The sequence below is a fragment of the Tripterygium wilfordii genome, chromosome 4 (assembly GCF_013401445.1).
Source record: "Tripterygium wilfordii isolate XIE 37 chromosome 4, ASM1340144v1, whole genome shotgun sequence".
NCBI lineage: Eukaryota > Viridiplantae > Streptophyta > Magnoliopsida > Celastrales > Celastraceae > Tripterygium > Tripterygium wilfordii.
Window position 1 is genome coordinate 13,879,172 of NC_052235.1, and position 24,962 is coordinate 13,904,133.

General features: G+C 35.2%; 2 protein-coding genes across 4 annotated transcripts; one reads left to right on the top strand and one right to left on the bottom strand.

The window, feature by feature from the left end:
- The first annotated feature begins 2,903 nt into the window (after positions 1 to 2,903).
- On the top strand, positions 2,904 to 6,111 carry LOC119996605 (CBL-interacting serine/threonine-protein kinase 21-like). Of its 3 annotated transcripts, none has more exons than XM_038843292.1 (15): positions 2,904 to 3,154; positions 3,263 to 3,325; positions 3,434 to 3,505; positions 3,596 to 3,703; positions 3,781 to 3,852; positions 3,931 to 3,984; positions 4,189 to 4,314; positions 4,397 to 4,486; positions 4,571 to 4,696; positions 4,775 to 4,882; positions 4,972 to 5,088; positions 5,169 to 5,261; positions 5,343 to 5,417; positions 5,500 to 5,616; positions 5,704 to 6,111. In XM_038843292.1, the coding sequence occupies exons 1-14, from the start codon at positions 2,993 to 2,995 to the stop codon at positions 5,536 to 5,538; spliced, it is 1,305 nt and encodes a 434-aa protein (XP_038699220.1). In that variant the 5' UTR covers positions 2,904 to 2,992; the 3' UTR covers positions 5,539 to 5,616; positions 5,704 to 6,111. The 3 variants fall into 3 exon arrangements, with proteins under 3 accessions (XP_038699220.1, XP_038699219.1, XP_038699221.1); XM_038843291.1 differs by having other exon boundaries at positions 5,500 to 5,608; XM_038843293.1 differs by having other exon boundaries at positions 5,196 to 5,261; positions 5,500 to 5,608.
- Positions 6,112 to 8,124: 2,013 nt separating this feature from the next.
- Positions 8,125 to 19,678, bottom strand: LOC119996603. Its single transcript, XM_038843290.1, has 10 exons — positions 19,138 to 19,678; positions 17,136 to 17,203; positions 15,781 to 15,851; positions 15,359 to 15,634; positions 13,749 to 13,912; positions 13,599 to 13,654; positions 13,442 to 13,494; positions 13,240 to 13,357; positions 9,835 to 9,932; positions 8,125 to 8,609 (listed from the first exon to the last, which is right to left on the bottom strand). Exons 1-10 carry the CDS (start codon positions 19,479 to 19,481, stop codon positions 8,538 to 8,540), a joined length of 1,320 nt encoding a protein of 439 aa, XP_038699218.1. The 5' UTR covers positions 19,482 to 19,678; the 3' UTR covers positions 8,125 to 8,537.
- Positions 19,679 to 24,962: the final 5,284 nt, after the last annotated feature.

Sequence of the window (24,962 nt, forward strand, 5' to 3'; positions counted from 1 at the left end):
TTTAGTCATCAAAAGTTACATTGTTTCCATTTTGATTATCCAAAGAAATACTTTTTCTATTTTGGTCACCGAAATTTAAAAATAAATAAATTATGACATGGATTTACCAAGTCATATATAAACCCACCCAGTAGTGTACCCTAAATCTTACTTACACGATTTTTTTCATCACATTTCAAAGCAAGACACATTTCAACCCTCTAACTTCTATTGCTGATGTTAACTTTGAGCTGGGAATGGATTTTACTACTCTAAAGGAGTTTAAACAAGCTATCAAAGACTACTCCATCAGAGAGGGTTACCGAGTAAGGTTTGATAAGAAGAGGTGTCAGGTAGTATGTAAACATGGATATGATGTCCATGGACACAATGTGCAAGCCATTAATGGTCAGAGTTTATGGCCCAAAACTGAAAACTCTGTAATCCCACCTCCAGAGTATATAAAGACTACAGGTAGGCCAAAAAAGAAGAGGAGACGAGAAGCGGATGAAGCCAAGACTAAGTGTCTGTTTGGCAGGGAGGCTCCACGGTGCCAAACAGGCCATCCGCTGCCTCCTTTATTTTTTTTTTATTTTTCTTTTGTGGGACCCACCCAACATGATTTTTTTGACTTTTTACATTATTTAATGTGGATCCCACCACTTAATCATATATATTTAATATATTATTTAGTTTTATAAATATTTTTGCCAATAAATTTAATATTTATAATTAATATTATAAAAATTAATTTAATATTTATAAAACAAATAAAATACACATTAATGATCTTCATATAAAAACTTATTATTTTATTTATTTGACTAATTAAAATTTTCAATTTTGATAAAAAATTTCTAATATACTTAAATTAATTTTAATAATAAATTATATTTATTAAATTAACTTTAATAACAAATTGATTATTAAATTCAAAATAATACTTTTAATCAACAGTTTTTCCGCTAGCGTCAGTTTTTAATTCACCAAACACCTCACAGTATATTTCACAGCTTTAAGCTCAGCATATTTTTCACAACATTTCCGCTAGCATTGAAAATCAATTTTTCCACCGTGTCAAACGGAGCCTAAGTCGAAGATGAAAAGGAGATATCCAATTGTTAAATGCACAAAGTGTGGCAAACCAAGTCACAACAAAAGGACATGTGGGAGGCAAAAAAAATGTCTGAGTTATAAATCATGCACATATTATTATGTCCATTTGTAAAATGTCAATGTATACATTTATTTATGTAGGGTGCTGGTGTTGCATTTGAGGTAGGAGGTGATAGTGCAGGGTCAAATGGGGCTACCAAGAGGAATTCTGATACCTCTAATGCTGAGACAAGTCATGTTAAGAGACAAAGAAAGATGGTATTGGAAATCGTGTGACAACAACTACTGGGAGACAATCAACAATGACAGGCCCAAGCACGAATAGGGTGGGATCAAGAACTGTGGGAAAGGCTAGGTATGCAGCTATGCTGACCTCCACCCAAGAATCTGTTAATCAGTGGGTCCAAGAAGTGGGGCTTCAATGCATTGAAGATCAGATTTTGATATCTCTCTGAATGGTATTTTGGATAATATGCATAGTATATGGACTGATGTTTAAATGGAGTTATTATGTAACTTATTTTGGATGCCATGCAACTTCAATTATATAAGTATAATTTACAGCTACGTTTCTTGTGTTTTTTGTTTTATTTGCATTGATGTAACTGGCGCAATTTTCTTTGGGTGACCAAAACAGAAAAAGTATTTCTTTAGGTGACCAAAATGGAAACAATGTATCTTTACTCTGGTATCCATGTCATCAATTCCGATGACTGAGTGACCTCTGTAATAAATTTTGTTCATTGAGTGATTAGTTTGGGAAAAAAAACCTTCTGGTGATCAAATTGGAAAATGATATATCTTTGGGTGATTAAAATGATAGTTTACTCGAAGAGATGCAATTAGCATGCTACAAGATGTAGACCTGAACTATATCCATACAAGTACAGTTATATATGCAAATCACTATGGTATTAAAAAATGAATTAACATGACCAAAAAAAAATTCACATGATTTCTTTATAAAATGCATTATGAAATGGACTGTATATAAATCGGCAGAGCAAGTAGACAACAATTAACAAAAGAAGGCGCAGGCAGGTGATGTGTTAGGTTTGACAAAAAAGAACTCGAGCGTATCAACACCTACCACTTCAAGCGCCATCTTTTGGGGCAACTAGTATTGTAATTATTAATTAAACACATATGGTACAATGCTTGAACTTCAGCGTTGTTGGACTGGACATATGTATGTTACTTCGAAACCCTATTTTCGATCATAATTAAAAGGGTCTAGGCATGAATCCGTACGTATTTATGATCTCTTGGTGATGGGAGAGTGAGTACCCAAATTAATATCTAGGCTGTCTCGGTCTCACGTGGCCGTTCACGATTCAAGTGTTTGAAACAATATTTGGAAACCAGAGATGATCAGTTGACCACTAGTTTAAACTACTCGTAGTTGACAAGCAAAAGCTAACTCCCATTCAAACACACGTTCCCCAGCTACACCAACTAGCCAAACCAGTCGCCCTCCCTTCCATGCAAAAAAAAGAAAAAAAAAAGCCACAAATTTGACAACTATTCCAAGCCTCTCAAAATTAATTACACATGTCTAAAATCTCTCTTTAAATTTCACATCATTTCTTACCTGAAAAAGATGAGAACCACAAGGATAAGGATAGAGGTTGTCGGAAAGAAGCATGAGTTACAATCAAAATCGAGTCGCTACACTGATGTTAGTACTCACCAATATGTGGAGCAAAGAGGTATAAGTAAAATTTGTGAAGGAGATATTACCTGCGTTGAAGAATAGAGGGAAGGAGTAATGAGGATCATAAATGCAGCAAGGATATAAGAAACGTTCTGCAAAAACTACAGACAGACAAACAAGCTGAGCGTTAGCGCAAACCACAAAAAGGACATTCAGAATCAACAGCTCTTTTTTCATTACAGAATGGGATTTGAAAACAATATAGGGAAGTACCGTTTGGGACAAACCATCGGAGAAGGTACCTTTGCCAAGGTTAAGCTGGCCGTGGATACTACAAATGGCAGTAAGGTTGCAGTCAAGATCATTGACAAGCAGATGGTTGTGGAAAGCAATCTCAAGTATCAGGCAAATCTTCCCAACACATCTTTCACCCTGTAGATTCAGAATGTAGCAGAGTTAAATAACAATCCCAGTTCTGCTGCTTACTAACACAAGGTAACATACAAATTTCAGGTGAAAAGAGAGATAAGAAACATGAAACTGCTGCATCACCCCAACATCGTACGGATATACGAGGTCAGATGGCTTCTCTTAAAACCATTTTAAGGGGCAATAATAAGTACTTTCAAGATAGAAGTTTTAGAAGTTTCTCTCTTCATCTTTTTGCATTAAATTTGATTGCAGGTGATTGGTACAAAGACAAAAATTTATCTTGTAATGGAATATGTACCTGGAGGACAACTTTCAGATAAATTGGTAAATCTCAACTATGCCACATCTGCAATTCAAAAATGTTGCTTCAACAAGCTTTTCTATTGCTATTTCTAATTCTGCAACTATTCCCAGTCTTACATCAAGAAATTAGGTGAATCCGAAGCTAGGAAAATTTTCCATCAACTAATTGATGCTGTAGATTATTGTCATAGCAGAGGAGTATATCACAGAGATCTAAAGGTACTCAATATAAACACCTTACTCTTTGCATTATTTTAAAGGACTACATAACTTAATTTGTAAAGTCCTGTTTGCAGCCAGAAAATGTGCTATTAGATAGCAAGGGAAATATAAAAGTATCCGATTTTGGACTAAGCACATTGAGGAAGGTAGCAACTCCTTTAGATTACCTTCAATTTTCTATTTGTGAATAAAAAAAATCGGCTGAACTTTCAAATACTTGACAGCCAGGAGATATACTAACTACAACATGCGGATCTCCATGCTATGTAGCACCTGAGGTAGAAGCTACCTTTTTACAACTTGAGTACTAATAATAGATTTTCATATTCTAATTTGTTATTTTTCTAATGCAAAAGACATAATTTTATTAAGTACTAGTAAGATACCAAAACTAAAAAACATCTCATTACAATTATCTAGCAAAAGCTCTTAACTAGTTGCCTTAGAAATTTGGTTTCACAAGTCTGTACTGTGGCATACAGCTTCTTGCTAATAAGGGCTATGATGGAGCCGCAGCAGATGTTTGGTCTTGTGGAGTAATCCTTTATGAACTACTAGCATGTTATCTACCATTTGATGACAATAACCTTATGATATTGTACAAGAAGGTATGCATCAACAGATAGGATTACTACAACTAATTCATAGAATAATTGATTCCCCTTAATTGGTAACTACGTCTGTGTAAAGATATCTGGAGCAGAATATGCATTTCCACAATGGTTTACGGAAAGTGAAAAGAGGCTAATCTCCAGGATACTTTGCCCAAATCCTAAAAAGGTACTTCTTCAAAACATTTTTTTGCCAAACAAAGTTTGAATTAGTGCAAGTTCCATAATTATATCTTGTCATTCATTGTTACAGCGGGTAACTATTCCAGAAATCATTGATGATAAATGGTTTCAGAAAGATTACGTACCTTCTTGCGGATATGAATGCACTGAGAAAGTCCAGTTGGATGATGTGAATGCTGCTTTAGATTCAATAGAGGTAAGCACTTAATATAAAAAAAAAGAGAGAAAAATTCATAATTTCAGCTGAACATCTGAATTCTGAAATTATAAGCAGGAGAATGGAAAGGAGACAAACATGACCAAGTCCTCATATTTCATCAACGCTTTCCAATTGATTGCAATGTCACAAGTCCTTGATTTATCCGGTCTTTTCGAAGAGCAGGCAAGCCTACAAATCAAAATCTAATTTTTCCATTTTATGTATTTCTCTGGTTCATTATTAAATGTAACCAATTGCTTTTTATTGCTCAGGATAAGAAGCAACTGACAAGACTAGGCTCCAAGCATACAGTCAATGAGACCATCAAGAAAATAGAAGCTGCAGCAATGGATGTGAGTTTAGCAGTTGAACGGATGAATAATTTCAAGGTAAGAACCCCACACACCTGACACTTCAACAAGTGATCCCCCTTCCCAAACCCAACCCCACCCCTTTTTCTCCTGCACAGGCTAATAGATTATCAGCATCATATCAGATGAAAATGCTTCCAAAACAAAGAATGACTAGATGTTCCAGATCATATTTTGACCTATCAGCGAAGGTAATCTATTGTCATGTACACTTCCCGCAAGTCGCAACACACGATAGCATCTGATCTGATCACCATTATGCAAAATGTTAGGTAATTGAGGTTTCTCCCAATAATTGTGTCGTGGAAATATCAAAATCAGCAGGGGAGCTAAGAGTGTACAAAGAGGTATGGTATGCCTTCCATTCAAATGATTACACATGCAAACTAATGGTATGTATATTACTTACTTGACGACATTGATCATTAGTTCTGCTCAAGCCTATCAAGTTTACTGAAAGACATATAGAAGTTTCATTGCACATTAAGGAGTCCAATGAAATCAGCATAGAGGACAAAAGTATACAAGAAAGTGTCAGGTAAATAGGTAATATAAAATCTCGTTTGAAAGATCAACATATATTGCACGGTACCTAACTGGTTTTTTCGGGTTTTTTTTTTCCACATTATGCAGCCCAGAAGATAAATGCAAAAAAATAGCAAGGATAGAGGCTATTTGTCCTCTTGATCATTGCCGTAGCCTGGCTTTATCTCAATATTCCTCACCTGCGGTTCCCCGGTGGAATCTGAAGGAATGTTAAAAGCACATTTAATCAACAAGTACAGGAACAAAGTGAATCATGAAAATGATTGCTGATTGCTGGACTAATGTACCATTAGTTCATAGATATACGTTTGGTTCAGATGCAATTATTGGTTTAAGGTTTTTTGCTTCCTTTCATTTTTCACCTCCCTTTTAACTCTATGCCATCTTCAACATGTACATTGAGGTTAGGCTTTTATATTAATTTTCACTGCAGAATCAATAGCTCAGAAGCAAGTTTCCTCAGGTGCCTCATTATGCACCGTTTCATTCTGGCTTTTCTTTTTTGTCAACTTCATAGATTTGTATTTAAGCAAGACTACCGAACAGCTATATTTTATGATCATTTGAAATCACTCACAAAAAAGTTTAGTAGCATTTGAGTGGGAAGGTAAGATCTTTAAGAGGTTCCAGGTAGAAATAAAATTGCTTTCTGAAATCACATTAAAAACCAAATCCCATTCCTAACCCCCTAAGTAAATTCTCTGCATTAGGGTTTAGGGATGACAGAATGAACCCTCTAACATGAATCCAGTAAGAAAGTAATGTGGGAACATTTAACCGTCTATGTCTAAACAGCAAATAGAAACATGCCTCCAATTTGATCTAAAATATTATTTTAGTTAATTCAAAATAACAGGTAAAAACTCAACAGTGAGGCGCAAACAATGAAATAACCATGCGAGCATCAGCATTTTAATAGTGGTTGGTTGCACTTTGATGCATTCGTAAACATGTTAAGCAGATGAAGTTTTGGGAACTTGTTTAACAATCAAAGATGACCACTTTTGTGCTGCATGGTCCAATTCTCTTCTCTATGCATTATCCTCAACTTTCTTTTTTCCATTTTGCACTTTGATAGGTGTATGTTTCTACTCATTGGTCTCTTTGACTTCAAGCTCTCATAAACTAGGCCCCCTAAAGCTGTCAAATGCAGACTTGTTGAATAGTCTCAAACTTAAAGGGATGCATGTGTTGTAATCCTCAATCTGTCAAGTATAAACTGTATAGTGTTAGAGCTGGTGTTCCATTTAGTAAGGGATCTCTTCTTCATTTTCTTAAGGGGTCTTTTAGATACTGCTACACAATTTCTAAATAGAATTGCCTTTGAGTTTTACGTAGGAGTATACAGAGTAACGACCACTGTAATGTTGCTCAAGGTAGTCACCGGCCGATACCCTCCATGCTGAGCTACTGGTGATGACAATAACCACCCCCAGAAAAAAAAAAAAACAGAGAAAGAAGCCCAAACAATGCTGGACAGTTGTGTTTGAGACTTGTTCGTTTGATTCTATGTATATACATCCTAGAGGAGCTATAATGGTGTTTCTATAAAAATGCTCTAACCTCATTTTTGTGTTATCCTAAGAGTAAAGGATAATGCAATAGGTGTCGTAAAGCAACAACTAACAAATGTGTTTCACAAGCCAAAATTTATGCTGCAAAAGTTCTAAAACATCCTAGTATGGATATGTATTATAGACAATTATTCATCCTTGGAAACATTCAAAAAGCATATTCATAGAAAATATAGAAGATGCCAGATGCTAATTGAAGCATCACTATAAAGGTAATTGAGCACATTAATCGTCAAGTCACATCAAGTGCAATGTTAAATGCATAACATAAACATTGCATGTGAAATGTGGTTGATAAGGATAAAAAGAAAACAAATGCCAATACTGTGAAGAATGGATAAGCATGTCCTTAGATGTAGGGAATCCACAGACCACAGATCATTAACAAAAGCAATAACATGAACCGAAACGCTTAATTCAACATTTTTCGTGCCCAGCCAAAACATATATCTAACAAAAAAAGTTAGGGGAAGTCCCCAAGAAAAGTTTCCATATATGTCTAACCTAAGATGATATGATAAGCAACCACACAAATGAAATTGGACTTCTTTACCGTATCTGTGAGAGAATATGGCCCCTTTGGTCCACCACAAAGTTGAATCTTGGTCCTCCAAACTTGTGGATCTCCAATTCTCCATCAGATGATTTCCTTTCTATTAGTCAGAAAAATAGCAGGGGGCATGAAGATAAAGCTGATACTGTGTCTTTCAGAGCCAATAAAAATTCAAAAGCTGTAACATAATTGTAGTGCAGGCTAATATTGAAGCAAAAACTTGTCCTCACCAATCATTAAATCTTTGATACTCTTTCTAACTCTACATATGGTGAAGGTATCTGGAGATTGTCACCATTTTGAGCGCAGTGATTTTTAGATACAGTGAAAAAATGCTACCTTTAGTGCAATAATATAAGTCATTGGAAATTCTAAAAAAAATTATTCAAACAACCAACAAAGTACAATACGCTTCAATCTTCTACAAAGAGTTTGAAGGTGAAGTTTATCAACACTTATACAAAATATTCCCAAGAGAAATCAAAGTATTCCAAGTCACTCCTAAGGTTCATAAAAGAAGGATTGTACAAGTACATCAAAATACTATCTGTAAGAAGAACACTCAATGAAAGTATTCATTAGTGCTATTAGAAGTATGATTACAAAAATTTGAAGAAAAAAAAAAAGAAACCTAGTAGGATACAGATTGCAGTAATTCTGCACTCCTATATCTCCACTTTGTGACCGAAAAATACACAGCCATCTTCACATGTGGCAATGTACATAACTATTAAAAACAAAAATGCAGTCAAATGCATTTGCATATCCCATCACGGCAGCACCAAAATAGTGGACTAAAGAAGGAAGTTATCTATCATATGAAAAACGACATCAGCACCATCAGAGTTAAGCCAATAGCTCTTCACCTGAACAAGAAAAGAAAAGAAGAGAGAAATGGAAAAGGAAGAAAAACATCAAACACTAATTAATAAAACCTACTGCTTTGTATAAATTATTACAATGAAACATGAAAATAAAAATTACCAATCAAGAAATCATGCACATGCACTCAGCTACTAGAACAATGAATGATACAAAAAGCATCTAATTGTGAATATTAGATTTTACCTTAACAAACCATCAAGTGCTTATCAATTATCATATCATTCGAAGAGTGGTTTACTTGTCCACAATGATAAATTTTCTGAATGATTTAATTTATCCTAAGGCATAATAATATTCAACCTTAGAATATTAAGTGAAAGAGCCCAAAACTTGTAGCTCAAGCTTGGGTCAATGTTCTACTACGGTACCCATTTTAAACAACATGATAGTTAAGCTTCTACACCCTCCCATGTTATCCTTGATTTGATTAGCTGGTCTTTGAGAAGAAAGAAAACCATAGGCATGTAAGCATGTTATCCTTAACGACTTCGAAACCATGAGGTCAAGGCTACGAGGCTTTGAGGCTACAAAAGATTAGCTGGGGGCAAAACAGATTGGAATTGGGCATGTCAAGATGCACACACAAGGAACAGGAAAAAAAGAAGAAGAAGAAGAATAAATTAGCATAGGCTATGTTTCAGAATTCTAAAAGTATAATGCCTTGCATTTTCTGTTGGGCCTCAGAAAACTTACTTTCTCAAGGTGCCACCCTTCCCGTTAGACCCTTTCCACCTAGGAATAATTACAGAAGAAAAAGAAGACAAAAAGTTTGTCCTCTGCCAGCTAAGACAGCAAAAGAGCCCACAAGACGATCACCTTCTAAGCTCTAAATTAAGATGTATATCTTCAGAAAAGTAATAAGCTAGCACTGAATCTGCTTACGCATTTTTATTTCCACAAAGTTATAACACATTAGTAAACGTGCTGGGTACTCAAAAACTTTTAGGAAGTTGCTGAATCCCTATAGCCTATAGAGTCAAATCACATGACAATTAGCAGTATTAGCTACTAACTGCAATAGAGGGACAGAAAAAGAAAAATGCCATCAATCTAAAAATGCAGGCCAGAAAACATGCAGGTATATATACATACATAAATATAACTATGAATGTATTTCTTTTTGAATGGCATAGCAATGTATATTGTTATACAAAGAATGTGATGAAATACAGGTTCAAAAAATTTGTACTAGGCTGTAATACTTGCCTGGATAGTAGTGTGAGCAACATATCGTTGCCTGCTTTTGTGAAAGCTAACATCAACGCGCTCCCAAGGTACTTGTGTCAGGCCTCTAATCATCTCCTCTATAGTTTGAAAAGAAAAGTCACATAAAAAATACAAGATCTAAAAATGATAAAGGTAAACAACACCCGTGCACAAGGCTCCGCAGATCTAAAGATGATATTAATAGAAAAAATGGAGTGGTCATGAAGATAAAACATCATAATGATGCAACTTCATGAAAAATGCATTGTCTCCATATTCACAAAAGGCAAAAAATCTGCGTATGCAATAAGTGTCAATCATTGAATAATGTTTTATTTCATCACCTTCTAATATAAGTGCCTTCTAATGTCAACAAGTTACAAGTTACAAGTTTTCCAGCTGGAGGGCAGTATTGCAATTGCCTTGATGATTACGCTAACATAAATCTCCAGGTGTAGTGTGCAATACCGTTACAACTTCTCTCTTCATTCTTCCTATATATCATTACCTTCAAACCTCAAAATCACCATCATAACACGAAAAAGAATTCAAGTTTGAGTGGAATAATGTTTAAAACGGAAACTCTCAGAGAAATGTTTTCCTTATCCAATTTCTCTGTCCAAGCGGCTGACGTGCGGTCTATAAGGATAGCATTGACCAGGCAACTAGAGGTCCTGGCCTGCATCACCTAAATCTTCAATGAGTTTTGGTTAAAATATTTTTTTGATTGTGGGAGTAATGGTTCAACAGTTGGGCCTGCTAGTTGAACCACACAATCACAAAAGATGATTCAGTCGTTGACATAGAGAAGAAAAGAAGCTCTGATCCTTTTTATGTCTCTTTCTTAACTTACACCCCACAAAATGAAGAGTAGATAAATGATCTCTCCTTCACAAATTCATCTAGAGGAACAAGGAACCATGTCAAAAACAACACAAGGGATGGGAAGCATGAAGCAGATGCACTTTTAATCAATTTAAACTGGAGAGCATCAAAGCCCATCTTTCCAAAGACATAAAAGATAAAATCTCAACAAACTTGATAAAATGCCATTTCATTTCAACTGATATCAATCCACCTCACTGTCTGCATCAACAAATATCTTCTAGAATATGCGGAGCATGGTTCTGTCTTCTTCTAACAAAAGCATTTGGATACAACCCAGTTGTTTGCCACCCACCTTCTTTGGTCTCCTTAGCATCAATTTAGAGATCGGCTATGCATAAAACCAGCTATAAATTTCTAAGAATCTCCCTTAATACTTCCCAATTTGATTAAAGAAAGATCATATGAGCCCAGCTAGTTATCGAGCTTTATTCCCATAGCAATAAGTTTATTCTTTCACGATCTTTTCTCCATCAAACATTATCTTAGCAGTTATTGCACTTCATGTCATGCACACAGCACTTGGTATGGGATTCCTGGTTATCAGTTACATTTTCTTTGGTCGAACGTAAACAAGGTTACCCTTACTCTTATACCATCATGAATTGTTGCACTTGTAGGATATTGGTCCCTTTCCTCACGATTTTAAAATTTGACAGACCATGATACTCACAGTCACACATCACCACCCCATGTAAGCTCCGGTTCAAACCTCTAGTTGGCTAGCTTGTGATGAAGTATGGGACATTGTTCTCCCTCCTAAAAAAGACAAAGCCCCAAAAGGTGGCCCACTTGTCACCTTATTATTAAACTGCAAAGCTTCCTCAACCTGGTACTGCCATTCATAGCCTATCGTACTAGTGTGTTGCTTTCCACTTTTCCACTACTCAGGGTGCAAAGTGCCAAATTTTGCCCCTGATAGACAAAGCATATGAGGGGATCTAGGCTTATAATTGATGAGATATGAGTACTTAGAATAATGTATTTTAAAACTATGAGTATTATATTGTCCATGTTTTGATACCATCTATCATGACCCTTGGCACTGTTTCGGGCTCTGAAGAGTGCAAAGTACCATTCTTCTTATATTGACAAAGCAGATTTCAGTCCCTAGACTATGAGGAGTCATCTATCACAAAGTGAAACCAATTCTAACACTTAAAGAGATTATTCAAAAATTGGAGAATAAATACCTCACTCAAAGAGAAAATTAGAAAAGTTCATAACAACTTTCACGGATTATGAGCATGTCAAGCTTCATTGATTTCCAGCTAAAATTTTTTCACAGAAATTAGCACAATTCCTTCACCTCTCAACCTACCTCTAATCTAATTTTATTAATCTTTACCTCATTCATTTAGTTGAATATTATATAAACATTTACTACCGCATGGAAGAAATTTGATTCAATCCCAATCTCCTAAAATACAAATTGTATCTAAAATGATCCCCTTTTTAGAATCACATTCCTCTCCCTTCCTTCCCTGGAAACTGCAGCTGCAACCTCCTCATTGATCCTACAAATATTATGGACTCTGTATGGCTTCCGAAAGTTCATACGAACAAACTTTCCATGTGCCACCTTTCACATCATTCTTTCTTACACCTTGGTAGTCACCCCAAAGAAAAGGACATTGGAACCCATTACCTGACTCCCATATCAAACGAATTACTTGATGATCCTAAGTAGTCTTTGGAGAGAGCTTTTAATTGACAAGAGGAAAGTTTTTTTTTTCCCAATTGGCTGACATAAAGAAACATCCAATTATAAAGAGAAAGATCCCCCTCCACATCCAGATCACGTAAAAGCCCACTGCCATCAAGAACTCAAAAACTCCCTTTAGCAAGCATTCTTGAAAGAGTACCCAATCCTTTTGTGCTGAAAAGGCACCATATTGAAATCAACCCTCCAAACCCAAGCACATCCCCTCTATGCCACACATGGCACAGTGGCACACCACAAGTCCATCCACAATCATCATCATTATCATTATCATTTATATTATTGACAAACACCTGATGATGAAATACAAACATTTAGATTTAATCACAAGTTAAAAGCAGTTCGACCAAAATGTGAAATTTAGCCCTTTTACTCCACGATTTTCATTGACCATCATTGTCTCAACTTCTCAGATAAGTCTATGCTCTTTTAAGATATATAGGAGTATGGATGTGTTTCTCTTTAAAGTACTCCTAAAGATTGCTAACAGCTGAACGCAACAACTTCTCCATTGCAAGCTATGCCTATTTGCAAGTAGCTAAAAGCAATGAGAGAACAGGACACGAGAGAAACATTGGCATTGCATCTGTCCAGTGTTTTTCTTTTCCTTTCTTGTATAACCCTGCTGTTGCATCTATCAAGCATTAAATAATTTATGAAACAGATGTATAGCCATCTGACCCCACGGATGGACCTGCTTCAGTTTCTACAAATAAAATTATGTACCCTCTGACAACAAGGTTCAACAAATCTGCTAAATTCATGAGTAGTATACAAGCGTGTAAAAGTAAACAAACCTTCCAAGTCAATTGTTTGGTCTTCAACAACACATCCTGAGTTGTAAGTGATGCATTTAGTTTCTCGCTCAACATAGACAATATGTGGATATTTATCATCTGCTACAAGAAGATTGGACTAAAAACAAAAGGAAATAATTAGGTTTAATTTACAATAATAAATAATTATATTTCTAAGAGATGGAGGAAAAAGTAATCTAACCTTTGGAAGCTCATGTTGGCGCCTGATTGACGAAGTTCTCCACCCAACCATATCTTAAGAGTGAGTGAAGGTCAACTTATGAAAGTTGTTTTTTTCTGTGACGATACTTATGAATATACAAAATATCAGGTCGAAAGACAACTGAGAAAAAGGATACGATCATAGTTTGCATTGGCATATGCCACACGACGCTTAAATGCCCACAATGCTGATCTACACAAGCCATTAAGGATGATTTTACAAAATAAAGCCATTAATACAATGTTCAGACAATTAAAGAAAGTTTTTTAGAAAGATTCATACTGACATGAACTTCAGGTTATCGGAATCCTTAACCATTCGAAGGAGAAGGGGTGGCTTTCCATCGTCTTTATCTGTGAGAAATAGATGCTTCCCTGTTCTCCCAGCAATCATGTGCGCAGTCTGAGATGCTCTCCTCTCGAGAAAAGGAAGGCCACAAAGTAATGGGAGCTGCATCCAGGCAGATAACAAAAGAACAGAACCATTTCATAAATCACGTATATATGTTTCTAATGCACCATCCATGCATAAATAAAACATGATAAAGAGCATAGAACATCATTAAAATTGAATTCTCTTATGGATTCATGCAGAAAATCGTAAATTGTTTGGGACAAAGGCTTTGATCATATGATGAAAGAGAGTATAACTGTATAAGGATAAGCACTTACACAATCCGTCTAAGTGTACACAAGAATAAAATACTTTCAACTTCCTAATGACTGTCCAACTTGTATTCTCAAAGTTTTTAAACTTTTAACATGCCATCATACCAGAAGGCATATCAAGCTTATGAACTTCAATCAGATTAAGATGTTAAAAGAAGCTGGCTCATATTAAAAAGATTGAGCAACACTTATATTTAAAGGCAATTCATACAGCATTACTGTCATTGTTAACTACAGAATAAGCAGAATTTGGAGACCACAGGGCTTTTATTTTTAATAAAAGAAGGCAGAGGTTAAATTTTTATGGACATGGGCAGATTGTCGAACGAGAATATTAATGTATTTTGTAGGAGTTTTGAAGGATAACTTTGATATTTTTTTACTACAGCCTAGAAGGAACTAAACGTGGAAACACAACTGGTCCAGCGTGATTAATGATGAGGTTGCAGTTGGGAGGCAACAAAGTAAAACTTTGCCAAACCTTAAGAACATGAATCTGAAAGAGAATTTCATTTGGGCATTCCCTACTAGCGACATGGTCATCAAAACACAGGTTCAGTGATAAATGAGGGAGGCCTAACTAAGTCAAGTATGAGATACTAAAAAATTAAGCTATTCAATTTCGGCCACCAGTAACCAATTGAAGGCAAGATGCGAGAAAATCATCCAAGATAGTTTGGACATGTACAACATAGAGAATTAATGCGACAGAACGAATAGTTCAAAAAATTCAAGTATGAGATATTAAAAAGAGAAGAGGAAGAACAAGAAAACATGGATGGGTATGCTTAAGAAGGATATGAATTATATAGGAATAGGTGAGAAATTGAGAATGCAGATTTAAAAGGAAAAGATGGCAGAGAATAATTCATATGGTGGACTATAACTCCAACTAATTTCTCTAATGGATTCATGTAGCCGACAACAATTTATTTGTTGAACTTTGATGATGATGACTACGGACGACTATTGCCTAGAACTTTAATCAAAATAAAAAATTGATACGACAATACTCGTAAGGCATCTTAAACAAATAACCGTAATAAATAGATTATTATCAGTTAACACATTTACATTATTTATCTTTTTCCACTTATCACATAGTCAACACACAAACTACTACTTAATTGAGCATTTCTTTTATAGTTATTCCAAATGTGATAAAATAGAAGGTAAAATGTACACTACCACTCAAAAAGCTAGACCATGTGAAACTGTTTTCAAGTACCTGCTTATTTCCCCTTGAGCCAAGATGTGGTGTTGCGAATGTTATAAAGTTTATGGGTTCCAATCCAGAAATTCTAGCTTCATAAGGCTGGTCGAAGTGTTGCAATGAACTTTTTGGTCGATCAGTCAAGGGTTTTCCAGAAAGACTTGAGGGATATTTATTGGGAGAATGTTCATGCAACACCCCAATAGCATACCTCGCAACCAGGCCACCTAACGAGTGAGCCACAAAGGAGATCTTCTTCAGCTCAGGCCTACGTCTAACAACAGCCAATACCTGCATCAGATAAAAATCAGTAAGAGTCTAAAAATTAATATGAAAGCGTTACTTATTGGTTCTCTGTAAAATTAATGGTTGCCGTAATGAAATTAATTATATTATGCCTTGAAACATAAAGGATGAAAGTGTCATCATCGATGTACCTCTTCAGCTAGCCTTTGCCCCATCAAATCAACGCCATCAAAGGTTAGTTTTGAAGAGTTGCATTCACTTCCTGCATGAAGAAATAAAGTCAAAAACAGGCAAGATCATCACACACATAAAAGAAGTTATAGATGATTTGAAGGCATGTGCGGAGGCAATATATTATAGCATCCAAAGTTATCAAAGACAAAAGCTTACACACCATTTTCACTACAAAGTATAAAAATATTAATTTACAATTAGGATTAGCAACAATGACAAGGCCAAGAAGGACAAAAGTCAAAGAGCAAAGAAATTTAGAGACAAGGTTTATTTGGGAACATATAAAATCTTTACAACATAGTTTTAAGTACTATTTTATGGTTTCTTAAATAAGAAAATGTTGTGCAAGTTTACATTAAGTTTTCTTTTGATTTGATGCATAGGAGTACAGTCAGAACTTCCAGGCCCGCTGTAATTTCAAGTTCATTAAGAAGAGGACAGGACTGGTTGTTAGTTATTTACTACTATTTTGTTACACTTAAGATTACCAGTAGTCTATGAATAAGCATGTAAACTCTCACATAATGATGATGACTCAATAAATTCTCAGACATTTTTTATAAAACTCTCCAGCATGAGATTCTCTTTGATTGTGGGATTACAGTCATCGTTGAGTGTGATGCCAAGGAACCTACGCGTGATGCCTGGATTTATATAAAGCGTCTCCTCTCTTTCCTTTTTTTTATTTTTATTTGAAGTCTTAAACTCTTGTCTTTTAGAGATCAAACCATCCCCGATCATTGTGTCAACTGTAATGGCCAAAAATCTCCAATTTATTCATAATTAATAGTTTCCTCATAATTAATCATTCTTGGGTACTGTTAACTGCATGAGAAGTTGAGAACACAGCCTTAAATTTCATATTTTTTCACTTCATTCCACCACCGCTCTTTGCCTAACTCAACCTCAATAGAAACCATACTATTTATACTTATTTTGCCACTGAAAACACCCCAATTCAACCATCAAAGAGGCTCATTACTGTTGTCCCCCGTCAACTGGGCTTTAATTGAGCAGCAACAAACAGGTGATCTACGCAACAAACAAATTAGCAATCATGCATTCATGCAGCCTCCAGCTTTGATCAACCTGAATTCTTTGTTAAGAAAATGCACCGAGCTTTAACATATAAGTTTACTCTCAGATTAAAAAATAATAATTCATGCAGCAAAACAATATTAGAATTATCAGCGGCTTTAAAGAACCATGATCACCTCGTTTTTTAATTCTTTTTCAGTTTTAATAGCATCATTTGGTTATCAAGAAATCTTCCGATGCATGTATGGACAAAACTTTGAGTTAAAGCACTCACGGTGCACAATTACTTTGTCAGGAAGCATCTTCACAAACTGTTCAGCAGCAAATTTCCAATCTGCAGCACTGAACACAAGAGAAAAGCACATTAGAGTTTTCAGTTCTCCTTTCAGCAACCATCATTATGAAGAAGCCATGTATGGAACCACCAAAATAATTTTGTATTCCTGCTATGCGAGTTTTAGTACATGCTGAATGACATCCATTCAGAAAAACTAGATTTCATTGATAAGTACTTAAGAAGATTGATTAAATCTTAAGAATTTAAGCAACTCAAAAAATTCTAAAGAAGTCCTAGGTGAACATTTTCATTAAGAAGTCTGTTTTTGGCCAGAAGATCAAGGCAATGTTCTTCTCTTGCAGTGTATTTGTACTCTCCAAATTTCTTTTATTCTTTTCAGTAGCATCAAAAAAGACAATCAGGATTGACTCAATATCCTGGTTCACATCATCTGATGCAACATTATAAATGATTAAAAAACGACACGAAGGAATTATACAGAAAATATGACATGTGCAGCAGGCGATTAATTATTGTCTACTGATAGACATTCAATTTGTATCTTCTTCTTTTTTGATTGGAAGATAATTTTATTCATAAGGCACCAAGTAGGTGCACCAAAGTTACAAGGAGGCAATACATATAGCATCAAAAAGATTGTTACAAGAGCGCCAAAGCTTTAAATTAGAACAAATATTCTAAACAAAAGATTCTATATTGTCAAAGGTTCTCCTATTCCTTTCCTTCCATAAGCATCAAAGATAGCCATAGGAACCAGCTGCAAATTTATTTTTTTTTGTGTTAAAGGTGGAAAGATTATTCTATGCCACGAGCTCAGCCTTAACACTGCTCTGACTTCTGAGGAGCCCAAACCAGACCAACAAAATTACAAAAAATGCAGGACAGAGGAAACCTTTTTACTTTAATCAGTATGCAGGATAGATGAAAAAATAAGATGGAAAAGGATGGATGAGGAAGCACTTTTCCTCCATTTTGAAGGAGGAAAAAGTGAGGGGGAAAAAAAGGCAAAGAGCTGATGGATTTTCCGCCCTAGCTAATAAATTCATTAAATTTGAACACAAATCAGGGTAAAAATAAGAGGGTACCGTTCCATTCATTTAAATATTAATACCTTGCAAATCAGCACATCACATAATTTAAATAATAATTTAGATCTATAGTAAAAGAAAGTATTAATGGCAAAATCAGTATTCCCCATTGTATCTTACAAAATGAGGCCTTAGTGTTGGGTAGTCAGGTAGTTACTTGCTTCAACATAATAGCATAGGTTGTCACACATGTTGATCTCTTGTTGCTGACTGTAAATATCTGTTGAAGTGGTCCCAGGAGTTTAAGTGGAGGTTTGTCTTTTGAGAGCCACATCAGATCATAGTCACTTGCTATTTGTTAAGATTGCTCATTCTAAAACTACGAATGCTGTTAAAATGTCAGCTGTCTAATACTTTGAAGGCTGTAAGTTTTTGATGAAGATTAATGGGGACTTTTTTACCTACAGAAACTACAGCCACTTAATGCTATATTATCCCTTTTGTGATTTAATAAATATATCTTTCCACCAAAGAACCTAAGGAAACAAGTTATTTCAACTCTAAACAAGAACAATGCGATAAACCATTAGTCCGTATTTCCTTGAATTCCTTAATTTTTTACTGAAGTATATCAAACGTTCAGATAGAATAATCTAAAAGAATAACAAAAATTCAGTTTCACGACTGCCACCAGCCACCAGCCACTCATGTACTATTGTCTATTGTAACCCTATTTTAACTAAATAACCATGAGTTTCCTTCTACTGGCCATTTGTAGAAGTACGGAGGTAAGCTTCCAATGTCAGCAAAAACTTACCGCATTGTGTTTCATCAAGCAAGTCACAAAGCAGAGTATGAATTGGCCAAAGCAAATAATGCCTTCACAAAAATCACAAAACCTAACAAACCGCAGGTCCTAATTAAGGAACCATGAACGTAGTAATAAATACCTGCCAATGAGCCCATTGACCATAACGACAAGATGCTCCGGATGAAGTTTGGCCTGGGCAGCACCCGCATCAAGGACGTCCTCACCAGGGCCGTCGACCTCCACTATCGGCCGTTTGGTCTCCCTCTTCCTCGTCCTCATCCTAAAGCATCCACCGCTCATCTTCCAACGATCTGACTGCAACACCGAGAAATCCGCAGCAAAATTGAACTTCAGTTGAAGCCCTAAATCACGACAAGAAGGGGGCAATTGTAAGAAATGCCTGTTGATGGTAGCAGGTACTGGACTAAGGGTTCGTCTGTGGACTAAGTTTGCGATTCGAAGATGCGAATCGGCGGCGATCATGAAAAACAGCTTGTGATGATGAATTTTATGTGGGAAAAGAAGAGTGAATGCTAAGAAAAGAATCTGTAAAGGTACAGCGAAAGTATTCTTGTTTACTACAAATCGATCGAAGTGGAAATGGATGATGTTCTTTTAACTTTCTGATCGTCCGTTGAAAAAATATTCAATGACGAATTTACAGAAGCATCAAGCCACAATTACGGCGCGACAAGAGGCGTTGGTCTCATTTTATTGGACTTCCAAGGTGCCTGTTTGGCACAGCCGGGCTGCAAAGCGGGTCCATACCGGTTCCCTTTTATGGAATTACTGTGCCAAACGGTACAGTCGGACCAGTGGAACCGCTGGTCCAATGACAGCGGTTCCGCTGAGCTTCATAAGCTCCAATCGGAGCTTATTAAGCGAATCCGCCTATGATTTTTTAAAAAAAAATTTCTTGAGGCCCACATAATGATGGGTCTGCCTTCTTAATTTTTATTTAAAAAAACGGACAATTGTCACTAAGAGCATTTTGGACAATTTAGTTGTAAAAAGGTCATGGACGTTTTTAAAATTGTAAAAAAGTGAAATTTAAAGGTAATTTTATCGTCTCGCTTAAGACATTTTTTGATTTATACCTATAATACCCTTCTTCTTCTCTCCTCTCTTCTTCTCCTCCTCCTCCTCCTCTCCTCTTCTCTCCTCTCTTCTTCTTTTTCTCCTCCTCCCCTCCTCTCTTCTTCTTCTCTCCTCTCAAATTCCATTTGGCTTTTTATGAATCTTTGTCATTGATACTGTCACAAGAACCATCTTATCCATAACAATTCCTGCTTTGTATAGCAAGTATGAGGAGCATGTCAATAAATATTACGGTATGATTCATAGGAAATTTTCTCAGCACTATAAAATACAGAGAGTGAGAACTAATGAGGTGATCCTCATCAAATTGATCGGAATGACTTTTGTTTGGTCTTGTTTTATATTTTTTATCTTTTATTCTTCTCGTATAATAAGCAGAAGAAAATTTAGGGAAATTGATACTGTACAACTACAGAGATGTATCACTATAGTATCAATAACACCAAAAATCTACTAAAAAGATACAATTGAACCAATATGCATACTTCCTCGTCCTAATTATTTTTCCTTTCTTGATTTTATTTTCTTGGTTTGTACCTCTCTTGCTTGTTCTGAAAAAAACATTCACATCTGTAGAGATGTATCACTATAGTATCACTAACACCAAAAATCCACTAAAATGATACAATTGAAGCAGAAAGACATGTAATGCAATCAAATTTACATTTCAACATTTGTATCATCATTTTATGAGGAAAATATATAAATTGAATACTAAATTGGACATTCTAATTAAAAGTATCACTATTATATCGCAGTTCGTGGAGAGAGAAAAACAAATTTGAGGTTATTAAAAATCCACTAAAATGATACAATAGATTCATAAATACATGTAATGCAATCAAATTTACATTCCAACATTTCTATCATCATTTTATGAGGAAAAAATATTAATTGAACACTAAATTAGGCCTTTTAATTAAAAGTATCACTATTGTATAACAGTTCGTGGAGAGAGAAAATCAAATTTGAGGTTATTAAAAATCCACTAAAATGATACAATTGAACCAGAAAGACATGTAATGTAATCAAATTTACATTCCAACATTTGTATCATCGTTTTATGAGGAAAATATATAAACTGAACACTATATTGGACTTTCTGTTTAAAAGTATCACTATTGTATCGCAGTTCATGGAGAGAGAAAATCAAATTTGAGGTTATTTTGGTAAAAGCTGATCCCAGTGTACTTTTTTAAAATGATGTTTTAGTAGTTGTACCTTTTTACAATTAAGTACAATCTAGTGTATCGGCTTACAAAATCCCTTAAAAAAACTAATATGGGCCCACAAGAAATGTGGTTTTATATGTGGACCCCGCTTTTTGATAATATATATTCAATAATATTTTTATTTTATAAAAAAACAAAAGTGAAACATATATATTATTTTACGTAATATATATTTAATTTTTTATGAAAATATTTATAATAAAATAAGTAAAATATTTATAGGGCCCATTTGTAGTATAAATGTTATGACTCATCCAAACAAGATACTTGGTAACATAAATGTTATGACCCATCCAAACAAGGTTTTTTGTGCACTTAGTTCGAGACAATTTCTGCAACATTTTTTTGACTTTTGGAGATGCTACAAAAGTGAAGCATTTTGAGGTCCAAAGTCTATTTTGTTCCCATGACATTGCTTTATTGCAATTATATCCTCACCTGCCTATTTGCACCGAGATTGAAATTAGGGTTATTCCGATTATACTCTCACCTCTCCTGCCTATTTTCGATTATACCCTCACATTGCTTTATTAAAATACTTCTCATTTAATAAATTAAGTCTTAAATAAAGTGATTGTTACAACAACTTTTATTTATTTATTTATTTATTTATAATAAATTAAGTATCTTTAATTTATTTTGTATTCATTATATTAATTTTATAAATTAATTTATATTTCTCTATTACAACTGAAATGTATAATACATCTGCTCGTAATTTATCACAATATACTACACATAATAAATGTTACCAGTAAAAGTTCAACCAAACACTACCAACACTACCAAGCATTCAAGCAGCATATCTGCTATTAAAATTGTCCAACATTTCTGCTAGTATATCTGCTACTACTTTCAAAAGGTTTTACCAAACTATGCCATAATAAATTTATAGATACAAAATAATTACAATAATAATATATTAGTTAAATTTAATAACAAAATATATTATAAAACCATAAAATATAGTATTATAAAATTTAAATAGTATTTTTATACAATAGCATTTCCGCTAGCATCAGTTTTTACTTCATCAAACACCTCTCATAGCATATTTCACAGCTTTTTTCCAACAACTTTTCCGTTAACACTGAAAATCAATCCAACTGCTCTATTAGGTTGTAAAAGTAAATAAATATGACAAATGTTAATGAGTGCCCTAACGATGAAAAAATTGATTGGAACTTGAAAAAGACGGACCTAGGGGTGTCCGAACAATATTCCTGTTTCATTTAAGAATCATAAAATCTTTTATAGGTGGGGTTAGTTGCACCCCTCATTTTCTCATCTACACCTAAAAAAACACAAAAAAAAAATAAAATATTCTGGTCTAAAAAACACCCCAACGCACCAACCTCTTCTCATTCCTTCCTTCACCTTACCGCCGACTTTGCCCTTTGCATTGGCTCCGTTGACTCTGTCCTTGCCGTTGACTCTGCCCTTTTCCTTGGATTGCTCTGCACACACCTACTCTCACGCCAGACACTTTCATGTATATCTGCTTCTGAAATTCGCAATTCTTGCATTGACTTTAAAACATCCAAACTTCTTCTAGTTTCCCATAAAGACATAGAGACATTGAGGGATTGGAGAACTGCTAGAGATATGGGGAAGTATCATTAATGGTTTTCCTGTCCCATTGAGAGAATAGCACAAACTATTCTTGATGAGAGTCGTAATTGCTCTACACGTGACCACTGGTATGCAAATTTACCATGGATAGTTACCTTATTGTGTTTCTCAATTTGTGCAGAAGGAGCTTGTGCTTCGGGGTGTCTTGAGTTTTTTTTTTGAAAAAACAATGGGAATGGGGTGTACTCAGAGTCATGTTATTTTCAATAGGATTTTCTAGCGAGAGGTACGAATGAGAAAAATGAAGGGTGCAATTAGCCCCCACCATCTGACGATCACGGAGGCCTACATTCACAAAACACTAACAATGTCATCACTCCATCCTCTAAACCAATGTAGACTCAACATTCGCAGCAGCCATTGTTAATGTTGATTATGCAAAATTTTCTCTATAAACCACTGCCTCAACTCCTTCTCCAACTGTACCTATCGCATCCAATCTACATCCCTCATGTGCTTCTACAAATTTTGCTTGAAACCCCTAGATTTAGGGCAGTTTAGATCTACTAGGGTTTCGGATACTCAATTTTTTTGTTAATATGTCGGTCCTATAAATCGATTCAAACCCACCTTCGCCAAAAGAAACAGAGAAAGAATCCCCTTTAATCAAAAGAGCAAATTTAACGTCAAAATTTGAAATCTAGAAACAATCCAATAGCATACACATAGGTACAAAAATGTGTATATAGATAAAAAGCGAGAATCGCTTAGGGAGAGAGGTCAGTGTTGTCTGGTCAGTCAATCCTTAACAAGTGCTCTTAGGTCACCCGTTAACACTACACAGTAACTAAATATGCTCTTTATTTTTCTAAGGATTGTAATGAAAATTTGTATATTTTTCTATGTGAACTTTTCAAATTGTCCAAGTTAATAATCTCCGTAAAAGAAGTTCAAGTCCATCTCTCTGGCATGTACAAAATAAAATGTTGATTTTGGTTTTACAGTAAACACAAAAATCCGTGCTAGGCCTGAATCAAGTGGTGCACGACCTAGACTGTACAATTGAGTCCAACAGGCTCATGGCTTGGGCTATCGTCTTAGCAATATGGCCCACGGCCTATACAATCGAGTCCAACACACCCACAACCTTGGCTACCGTCTTCTCAACAAGGCGCATAGCCTATACAGTCGAGCCCAACAAACCTACGGCCCAGGTTACACTCAACTCAACAAAGGCTCAAGACCCATACAATCCACCTACAGCATAACAGGCCTATGGCCCGGGCTACAGCCAACTCAGCAAATGCTCAAAGCCTCCAAAGTTAATCCAAAAGCCAATTGCCTTCCAAAAAAGCTTAACATGCGCAAGTCCCAAGAATCAACCAATCCAACACAGGTTGATAGCCAGGAAACTCCCTCACAAGCCTTCGGTCTAACTGGCCCAAGGCGCCAGCTTGGCGCACACGTGTTAATGGTGGGTCACATCTCTATTTTTCATTTTCTAGATATTTTTGAATGTTTAAACTTTATGTAAAAAAATTATTGTAATCTATTTTCTCAATTCTTCATGAAAAAAAAATCAAAATATATAATATACAGTATTATATTATATTTGATGCCCAAAAAATGAGCTGATCAACTGGACATATCCTCAACTTTTCTTTTTTTTCATTCTTAGCTTTATGTAGCACCTTCCTTTTTTTTTCCTGTACGTAATTGTTGGCAATGAAATGAAAGTCCTGGCATACTAATAATTTTAGTTACGCTACTGTTACAAGATTAATTAGTCGCAAATTATATACTATGACTGATTAGTTAGAATTAATGTTTGTTTGAGAGATTGAAGATGATAAAGACATGACCAAAAACAAACAAATAATAAAAATATATCTCGAGAATGATCATTTGGGAGGTCTTGATTTCAATTTTTACCGAGTGATTATGTTATAATATAGGTGCACTTCCCAAGTGATTCACTATATCGTTTTTATGATTGTTCGGGAATATATATTCCTGAGCTATATGAACAGTACAACCAACACACTAATATAGTAATATGATA